Source organism: Nicotiana attenuata, chromosome 12 (genome assembly GCF_001879085.1).
Source record: "Nicotiana attenuata strain UT chromosome 12, NIATTr2, whole genome shotgun sequence".
Lineage (NCBI taxonomy): Eukaryota > Viridiplantae > Streptophyta > Magnoliopsida > Solanales > Solanaceae > Nicotiana > Nicotiana attenuata.
This window is the reverse complement of record NC_032000.1, coordinates 8,906,430-8,917,235: the sequence shown is the minus strand read 5'-3', so window position 1 is coordinate 8,917,235 and position 10,806 is coordinate 8,906,430. Positions and strand designations below refer to the sequence as shown.

The window sequence follows — 10,806 nt, the reverse complement described above, 5'->3', positions numbered from 1 at the left end:
TAGTTTTAAATAAATAAAAAAAAAACAGGCGGGACGGGACGGGACGAAGCGGGACGAAACGGGACGGGACAAACGGGACGAAACGGGCGTCCCGTCCCGTCCCGTCCCGTGTCCCGCGTAACATTGGCCCATTCCATTTAATTTTTAGCGGGACGGGACAGGACCGGGACGGGTCGCGGGACGGGACGGGCCGGCCCGTCCCGTTGGACAGCCATATGACATGCTGATTTTAGCTTATAAGTATTTTGGATATTTATCAAACACATAAATACGTCAAAAGTAAAAGCACTTATACCAACTTATAAATTTAACCAAACAGCCTCGTATTCTTTGTCTTTACCTTATTTCGTGGACTTTTACATAATTTTTTGTACTACAAATATGATTATTCCTATAAATACTTTTATACCTCAACACCTTGACCTATACCTATGTGTCTTCTCATCTCTCTTATGACCTAATTCTTCTTTCTCTTTTCACCCTTTGATAATGAAATCGCAAACCAAATTTGCAGAAAAAAAGAATGAAAAACAACAAGAAGAAGAACAACCAATCAAAATTCAAAGAAAAATAAAAATAAAAATCTCAGATCCAGATGCTACAGAATCATCATCTTCAGAAGAAGAGGAGCAAGGAAAGAGACCATCAAAAAAGAAGCCAAAGCTCACTGTTCATGAAATTTTTCAAGGTAAAGTAAAGACTACAACTTTTTCTAGCAAATTGCCATCTGGGGTTCGTAAAAGAAAATGGGGAAAATATTGTGCTGAAATTAGAAACCCATTTAACAAGAAAAGAATTTGGTTGGGTACTTTTATTACTGCTGAAGAGGCTATTCAAGTTTACCAGTCTAAGAAACTTGAGTTTGAGGAAAAAATGAAGGAGGCTAAAATTGCAAAAATGGCCATTTTTGAAAAATCTGAAATTGAGACTCAGACTTCAGATTCATCAAATGGGGTTGAGGAAAAAAGCAATAATTCTAGTGCAAGGGAAGAACAAGAAATTGGGAATAATAGTGATGAAGAATTGTTGATGGGGCAGTGGATCCAAATTTCAGATGATAAAGAAGTTTATATTTCTGTGAAATTAGGGGTTCCAGTTATTGATAATTATGGATTTTTGTTAGGTGAATTTAGTGAATTAGATGATCTTAGTATTTCTGTCTGTGACAGAGAAAAATAATCTATGAAATAACTATTTACAAAAATAGCCATCTTGTTATAGTAAGTCAATTATTTACTTCTCAATGAATAAGTGATGCTATATGAGAGTGAGGAAATTGAAAAGAGTGAAATTGCTACTCTTATGTTTTGGAGTCCTCTTGTTGACGATTAAAACTGTAATTGCATCAATGCAAATATGTTCCTACAAATGAAATGGGAGTCTTGTCTCTTCGTTTGTAGATTATGTTATTATTATGGTCTCCTCTTTTATTATATTTGAAAAAACTAATAGCCGATGAAATGTATATTTATATTAATATATAGTAATACACATAATTTATTTTATATATTTGACTTGTAGATGTCATTATTTTTAGCCGACATAATATGTAACTTGTTCTTATATAGATATTAAAAGAAGAAAGAAATGTCTATGAACAAGCTAGTTACTGGTACCATAACCACTTGGATCATTTTGGACTTCTAGTGAAAGTAAATTTAGCTACAGCTGCCGAAGAGTGATCACTTGAACATTCTTTGACGAAAAATTATATTATGTATATAGGTCAAATATTTTTTTTATATATACATTAAATTTTGAACATCCTTAAATACTTTTAACGAAACTCCTGACTTAACGTCTGATATTTGGATAGGTTTGATAAATCATTTTGGATAGGGATTTCTCGCTTCTATATAATATAACTATCCTTCTTCCAAAGGGCTCTACCATCATACTAAGGGGACGATATGAGGTAAAAAATCGGGGAGGGGATTATAAGGTCGCGAATCAAACCCTCACCAATAACATGAAAGTAGATAACTAACCAATTGAACTACCCAGAGATTTTCTCCTCTATAGGTGTTTTATGTTCAATGTGAAAATAAGTAGATTAGTATAGAACTTAAAAAAATCTTAATTCAATAAATCCATTAATTGTATTTGCTGGTGGTAGGTGTCACGAGTATTTCTTTAAGAATATAAATCTATTATCTAGATTGAGGAATTAGAATCTTATATCGGGAGAAGGAGACTTGTGGAAAACTTTAAAATAAACAAGACTAACTTGCCACGTCACCTGAAATATGTAATTCACTACCGAATATGAAAAGAAGATGCAAACTGACTTATAAGGGGTCCGAAAATCAGGAAATTTTATTAGCATTAATTGGTCTTCTGATTTTAATATTATAGTACATAGAGATTCACAACCATCATACACGAGAAAATATTCACAATAATATTAATACTATATTTTATACTTTTATTGATCATAAAATCGGAATACATATATAGAAAAACACTTAATGCTCCAAGATGCTGTTTTAACTAATATTATATAATTATATAAGGAATTTTTACATTCCTATACCACATAGGAAACCTTATTACCCCAATGTTTAAGGTTTGACTTAATTACACTTAGTATACCAAATTACCAATTCTATACCATAGTGTATTTTAAGGGTACAATTAATGCAGCGTATATCCCTCCTTAATTCAAGGTACCGTATCTCCCTAAGATCATACTCGTGGCTAGCCAACTGATAGCTCNTATTTGTCAGAAAGATTTTGTGATGAGATCACGTGATGGTGTTAGGATTTGGTGTTTTTAGGTGAGCAACTCTAGTGTTCAGTTCTTTGCTTTTGAGAGGGACTCAGAAGCTCATGCAACTTGTACGTTCTTATAAAATGGATATTTCTATAACGGTACTATCAACTTGTACAATGAAGAATAATAATATTACGAAGTACCATTTACCAATTCTCGACGTAATAATTAAGAAAAATAAAAAAAAAGTGATTTTCGACTTATTAATCGAATTCTCTCAACGAAACCAAATTTCAAATGGTAAAAATAGTGAATTAGTTTCATTTCCAATAGGACACGTCCATACACGACATATGCCATCAATTTCATAGTCCCAATTCTCAAACAATATCAAATGCTATAATCTATTGCAATATTTCTTATTTTTATCACAATAATTGCGTTTTTTCAGAAGTTTTAGTCGGTTTGAATTTGTGAAAACAGAAAACAATGCATCTACAACCAGAATACAAATAATCTACAATTCACCTACAAAATATCTACAAACTGGGCATATTGAATTTTAATATCCCAATTCCCATTCGATTGTAGTTTAATTGGGATTTTCGACATAATTGCGTTTTTTGCAGAAGATTTGTAGAAGTTTTAGTCGTTTTTGATTTGTGAAAACAGAAAATAAAGCATCTACAATTAGAATACAAATAATCTATAATTTATCTACAAAATATCTACAAACTGGGTACATTGAATTTTTATATCCCAATTCCCATTCAATTGTAGCATGATTGTGATTTTTGACATAATTGTATTTTTTCAGAAGATTTATAGAAGTTTTAGCCGTTTTTTATTTGTGAAAACAGAAAATAAAGCATCTACAATCAGAATACAAATAATCTACTATTTATCTACAATTTCTGCAATATGTCGTCTTCTTCTTCGAGTTTCAATCTGAAATTCAGTTAAAACCAAGTCTATTCTTCACCAAAACCCCTCAAAATTGAAATATAAACTCCAAACCATATTCCCGATTATTTTCAACAATACCCAATCCAAACAAATAATGATTTTTGAAAATCCAAATTTAAATTCAAAGCTTTCAAGCTTTTTAATGGCTGTCAATGGTGGAATTACTGCTCTCTTTTCATTTGCTTTGTATTACTGAAATTTGCGATTGAGAAATAGAGAGAGAATGTCGACGAACAGAGCTTTTGCAGAACTGAATTCTACAATTTGAAATTGAGCTTCTAATTTTGACGAACTGAGCTTTTGATTTGTGTCTTAAGCGAAAATATCGAAACAGATCTGAGCTTTTGAACAAATTTGATTTCGACGAATTGAGCTTTTGAACAGATTTGATTTGTGGCTAAATCAATTAGAAGATTCTGTTCCTGAATTTTAGCACGCCTAATTAGGAAGATTCAGCTACTAATAATTAGTATTTAATGAATGGTACAATAATTGTAGGAAAAATGTGGACAGGGCGGGTAAATTAGAAACTGTGCACATTTTTGGTAATAAAGTTTCATATATGGTATAGGAAAGGAAAAAATCTCAAATATCAATTCGGACACTTTTTCTTAGGCCTAAGCAGTTTGGTTCCATTGGGCCCGTCTTCATACACTTATCCATGGGAAGATATTGAAAAATAGCCAGATTTACAAGTGTTCGTTCAAAAATAGCCCAGTTTCAAAAGTAATCGAAATTTAGCCCCTTTTTCATGTAAGGATAAATCTGAGCGAAAACACTGTTCAAAACCCGAAAAATACTCCAGTATATTATGATGGAGTTCCAGCATAAGTATACTTGAACTCCAACATATTATACTGGAGTTCCAGGATAAGTATGCTGGAACTCCAGCATGATATGATGGAGTTCCAGCATAAGTACACTAGAACTCCAGCATAATATACTGGAGTTCCAGCAAAGTATACCGGTCCAGTATAATATGCTGGAAGTTCATACACAGGTGCTCGAATCTCCAGTATATTATGTTGGAACTTTCCGTGTGTTGGAGTTCCAGCATAATATGCTGGAAGTTCATACACAGGTGCACCGAACTCCAGTATATTATGCTGGACCGGTCTCTGTTGCAGCAAAATAGTGGCTATTTTTCATTGACTTGATAAACGCTGACTATTTTTGAATGACCAGTCCAAAAACTGACTAGACCATGCTATTTTTACTTATCCATCCATGAGGTCGTGGAAATCCAAAAAAATTACGCAGACGGAGCTGGTCTTAGCAGACTCTCTCCGTAATTAATAGGCGTTACGGGTGATTGTTCATCAAAATCTACATGATTGACATAATGTGTCGTTCAACAAAGTGTTCCGTGAAAATCTTTATTTTCTGTAACCCATGAAAAACGTTCACTTATTTGTATGTGTATGGTATCCAAATTAAGTTATACATACCTCGATTATTTTATAAAAGATGGTGATATTTTCATTAATTCATATGTCTCGATTATTGTATTAGGTAATAATGCATTATGTCATTTCAAATAAATTTTATCCATCAAAATTTAGAATCTGAAGTTGCAGGAGGTATCCAAATTCTTGCCCAGAGTATGAATTTTTTTTCTATCTCAAAAAGCAAAAATCAAGAAGCCAGGGAACTCGTGTTACCCGCTGTATGAACGACCGAGCAAATTTCATCAAATAAAAAAGAAAACAATAATAACATAATCATCGGTATTTATTCAATTAATAATTCTTTACATGGAACTAAAATTCCGACTAGGGGTGTCAAATGGGCGGGTTGGGTCAATTTTGGGCGGGTCAAAATGGGTTGAGTCAATAATTGGGGGTCAAATGACCCGCCCAACTCTTATTAAACTTTAATTAATATGTGTTATTTTCTTATACATTGTATAATTACTAAATAAGGCTTTTTTGCTTTTGTTATGGTCATATTTAAAATATTAAACAAAAAATAAAATTATTTCTAAGATATTTTGACAAACTTATTCATGGATCAATTTGGGCTAAAAATTAGCCCAACTTTAAATGGGTTGAGATGGGTTGAGTCAAGATGGGCTAAGTTCAATAAATGGGCGAGTCAATAACCAACCCAACCTTGGACGGGTTGGGCGGATCATTTGGGCTTGGGCCAAATTTGACAGCCCTAATTCCGACTAAATACGTAGTTAACATTGGAGAAGAGAAATTGCATTGCTGTAAGGACCAATACTAAAACAGTTGCTATAGCCATATTTGTAATAGAATTATATAAAGACCGAAAGTCGATACAATTAGACATCTCTATAACAACAGCTATATAACAGTCATTCACTATAAATGTCAAGTTCTTTATTGAACCAATTTTCATGCTATATCATAATATATATTCTCCATAACATCACTTCGCTATAATAACCAAAAAAAATTAAAACAAATAAGATTATTACAGAGATATTTGACCGTACAAGTTTCTAAAAAACAGGGTAAAAAAATACTCTACTAATGAACCTTACAAAATTGAGACTTTTTCCTTCCTATACCATATATGAAACCTTATTACCAAAAATGTGCATAATTTTATATTTACCCGCCATGTTCACAGTTATTCTACAAAATATATACCATTCATTAAATACCAATTATTAGGAGCTGATTCCTTCCTAATTAGGCGCGCTACAAATCTGGAACTAAATATTCTTTCAGATATTCCTATTTAGGTGCGCTACAATTATGGAAGTAAATATTCTTCCAGATATTTTCCACCATTGACAACCATTAAAAAGCTTGAAATCTTTGAATTCAAATTTGGGTTTTCAAAAATCATTATTTGTTTGGATTGAGTGTTGTTGAAAATAATCGGGAATATGGTTTGGAGTTTATATCTCAATTTTGAGGGGTTTTGGTGAAGATTAGACTTGGTTTTGACTGAATTTCAGATTGAAACTCGTCGAAGAAGAAGAAGAAGAAGAAGACATATTGCAAAAATTGTAGATAAATTGTAGATTATTTGTATCCTGATTGTAGATGCTTTATTTTCTGTTTTCACAAATAAAAAACGGCTAAAACTTCTACAAATCTTCTGAAAAAATGCAATTATGTCAAAAATCCAAATTATGCTACAACTGAATGGGAATTGGGATATAAAAATTCAATGTACCCAGTTTGTAGATATTTTGTAGATAAATTGTAAATTATTTGTATTCTAATTGTAGATGCTTTGTTTTTTGTTTTCACAAATCAAAAACGACTAAAACTTCTACAAATCTTCTGCAAAAAACGCAATTATGTCGAAAATCCCAATTAAACTACAATCGAATGGGAATTGGGATATTAAAATTCAATATACCCAGTTTGTAGATATTTTATAGATGAATTGTAGATTATTTGTATTGTTTTCTGTTTGTATTGTTTGTATTGTTTTCTGTTTTCACAAATCCAAAACGACTAAAACTTCTACAAAATCTTCTGCAAAAAACGCAATTATGTCGAAAATACCAATTAAGCTACATAAACTTGTTTTGGGGGAAATCACTGTTTAAGTGTTTTGGGTGATTTCTTTTGCAGATTACGACTGTTGACGAGGCCAAGAGATTCTATCCTTTGTTTGGACTATTCTCAGGTCGCACAGTGAAGTACTTTTCTAGCCTGAGAAGCTCTTTGGGTCCTGGAGTTGATGGTTGGGCCATCTCTCTGAAAGCGATGATGAGTATTGTAGTGTTGATGGGTGGGGCAATCTGTTTCTTTTACTGGTGGGTGAATAGAAATATTACTGGATGGTAGAAGAAACTTATTATCTTTTGCTTGACTAGTAGAAAGCACTCTCTTTCATCAATTTGTTTTTGAGAAGTAAATGCACCACCTTTTGTCCCTCGTCTATCACTTCTACTAAAATGACGATTCATTGCTGGGTGAGGGTGAGGGTTTGGGAGAGAGAAACGTGGGAGGGGTGGGATATACGGTACCTTAAATTAAGGAGGGATATACGCTGCATTAATTGTACCCTTAAAATACACTATAGTATAGAATTGGTAATTTGGTATACTAAGTGTAATTAAATCAAACCTTAAACATTGAGGGTAATAAGGTTTCCTATGTGGCATACGAATGTAAAAATTCCTACAATACTTCGTCTCCTTTGCCTCTACATCATCTTCTACTATTGTTACTTATTTTCGAGGCTTTTGCATCTATACCCGATTTTGGGTTACCATTGAAGCTATACTCACTTTGCAAAAAAATGTAAGTCTATCTACTTTACGATCAACTTCAGACTTATCGGGTCTGAAAGTAAGAAAAAAAATTTAATTTGAAGTGCAATGCACTTGAGGCCAATTAAGTCTAAAGTGCAAAAGTTGCACTTAAGGCCAAATAGGTTTGAAGTGCAACCCGATTTCATGCACTTAAGGCCAAAAAGTCTGAAAAGTAAAAAATTGCACTTCAGATGCACTTAAGACCAAATAGGTCTGAAGTGCAACCAATGGTTACATACACTTAAGGCCAAAAAGTCTGAAGTTAAAAAATTACACTTCAGATGCACTTAAGGCCAAATAGGTTGGAAGCGCAACCAACGTTTTCACAGACTTAAGGCCAAAAGGTATGAAGTGAAAAAATTGCACTCCAGGTGCACTTAAGGCCAAATAGGTCTAAAGTGCAACCAATGATTTCATGCACTTAAAGCCAAGAAGTCTGAAGTGTAAAAATTACACTTTAGATGCACTTAAGGCCAAATAAATCTGAAGTGCAACCAACGTTTTCATGCACTTAAGGCCAATTAGGTCTGAAGTGCAAATTGCCCGGAAATTGAAATTTGTTCTTCGAATTTTAACAATCCAATATACGATTTAACACATAAATTTACTCCAAGTGAGCTCAAATTTGAAACATAACCTTCAAATATCATCAAGAACAAATCTCAATCATCAATTTGTCAAAACAATAATAAATCTAACGAGCCCATTTTGCAATTAAGAAAAAGAGGAAGAAGAAACCCTAAGCAATAATAAGAACTAAAGCGCCACCATGGTAAAACATCATAAACTACCGTAAAATATGTTCACAAATACCATATCAAATCACTGTCATTCGAAGAAGAAGAAGAGGAGGAAGAGGAGGAGAAAAAGGCCCAAAATTGTTTAAACTTTAGGTACTAGTTAAAAAAAAATTAAAAAATGAATACAGTTAAATGGGGACGGCCAAATAGAGCGCCCGTGCAATTTATACGTTACTTTCCTTGATACTTTTCTGGATGAAAACAAATTTAAGCTAAGTAAAAATCGAATAACCTAATATCTTCTTGGACTATACGGAATTCTTTTGATTGAAAATTTCCTTCTTTCATACTAAAGCAATTTTGCTCGCATCAAAGTTGACCATTTGCATAAAGTCAAGGGCGGAGATAGTCTTTCGGCTACGAGTTCAATTGAACCCATAACTTTTGATCACTACTAAAAAATCAGGTTTTAGCGACGGATAAATTCTGTAGCTAAATAGGAAAATATGTTGGTAATCTCATTTAGTGGCGAATTAGCAACGAATTATCAAGAAAATCTGCTAGCTACGAGCGTTTTAATGACAGATTAGCGACGACGTTCGTAGCTAATGTTATTACACTGTATTTGTAAAATAAATTCTGGAAATATAAATGAATATAAACAGTAATGAATTTAAACAGAAATGACATAAACCAATTCGAGCCCACTGAATTCACAGTGTTTCCTTAAGGAATTTAATAATTTATTTTCTGTATTTGTACTTACTGTTTCTGGAAGAGTAAAACCTTTGTGGTTTTGTACTCTATTAAAATCTACGTGATTTTAACGTTTGTGTCATTCTTTTACAGAAATGACTAATGAGAATGAGAACCAAGCGGTTCCAATGGTGACTGCCAATGCGTCAACAAGCCGAACGACACCGGCAGCATTGGCACCGGCGGAGAAACCCGGAAAATTTTTCGGGATTGATTTCAAGCGCTGGCAGCAAAAGATGTTCTTCTATCTGACTACTCTAAGTCTCCAGAAGTTCATCAAGGAAGATGTTCCTGTGCTGTCCGATGAAACTCCAGAAACTGAACGCTTTCTCGTAATTGAGGCATGGAAGCAATCAGATTTTTTGTGCAAGAATTATATTCTAAGCGGGCTGGAGGATGGTTTGTATAACGTCTACAGTGGCGTGGAAACGTCAAAGGAACTGTGGACTGCGCTTGAAAAGAAATACAAAACCGAAGATGCCGGGTTGAAAAAGTTTGTTGCTGCAAAGTTTTTGGACTACAAAATGGTAGATAGCAAGTCTGTTATTACCCAAGTCCAGGAATTGCAAGTGATTATTCACGATCTCCTTGCTGAAGGTATAACTCAATTTAATATTGATGTTGAAAGTAGTAATCTTAGTATTTTTACTAATAGAAATTTCATTGAAGGTCTTGTTATCAATGAAGCATTTCAAGTAGCAGCGATGATTGAGAAGTTGCCTCCTTTGTGGAAGGACTTCAAAAACTACTTGAAACACAAACGCAAGGAGATGTCCCTTGAAGATCTCATTGTTCGGTTGAGAATCGAAGAGGACAACAAAGCTGCGGAAAAGAGAGGCCGTGGAAATTCAACAATAATGGGAGCAAATATTGTTGAAGAGAACAAAAAGAGAAAGAAGGCTTCTGGACCGAAATACAACCCAAGCAAGAAGCGGTTCAGTGGAAACTGCTACAACTGTGGGAAANAACACTGGGGTTTGAAGTACCACTACACCAGTGTGTAATTCGTTCTATCCTGGGAGGAAATAATCCATAACCTTGGGTACTAGGAGGGGATTAAATTCCTTAAGGAAACACTGTGAATTCAGTGGGCTCGAATTGGTTTATGTCATTTCTGTTTAAATTCATTATTGTTTATATTCATTTATATTTCCAGAATTTATTTTACAAATACAGTGTAATAACAGCTAATTCCTGTTTTTTTTTTTGTAGTAGATATGGAATATGAATTTATATGTAATAACATACTAAACTTTTGACAAGTATTAGGTTTGAATTCATAGTTTTAACGGTATAATGAGGACATGAGAAAGGAATGGATGGACATGGCTATAAAAATGGGGGGGGGGGGGTAGATGGGGAAGGGTGATGGGGCGTGGGTTAGT

At 33.7% G+C, this 10,806-nt stretch overlaps 1 protein-coding gene across 1 annotated transcript in view; it reads left to right on the top strand.

Moving 5' to 3' along the window:
* The window catches only part of LOC109235865 (ethylene-responsive transcription factor ERF118-like), a 13,879-nt gene extending 6,424 nt beyond the window's left edge, over positions 1-7,455 (top strand). The window contains exons 2-3 of the mRNA XM_019402113.1: positions 590-1,158; positions 7,240-7,455. Of these exons, the coding sequence (XP_019257658.1) occupies positions 590-1,158; positions 7,240-7,455 (785 nt within the window). The remainder of the gene's footprint in view (positions 1-589; positions 1,159-7,239) is intronic.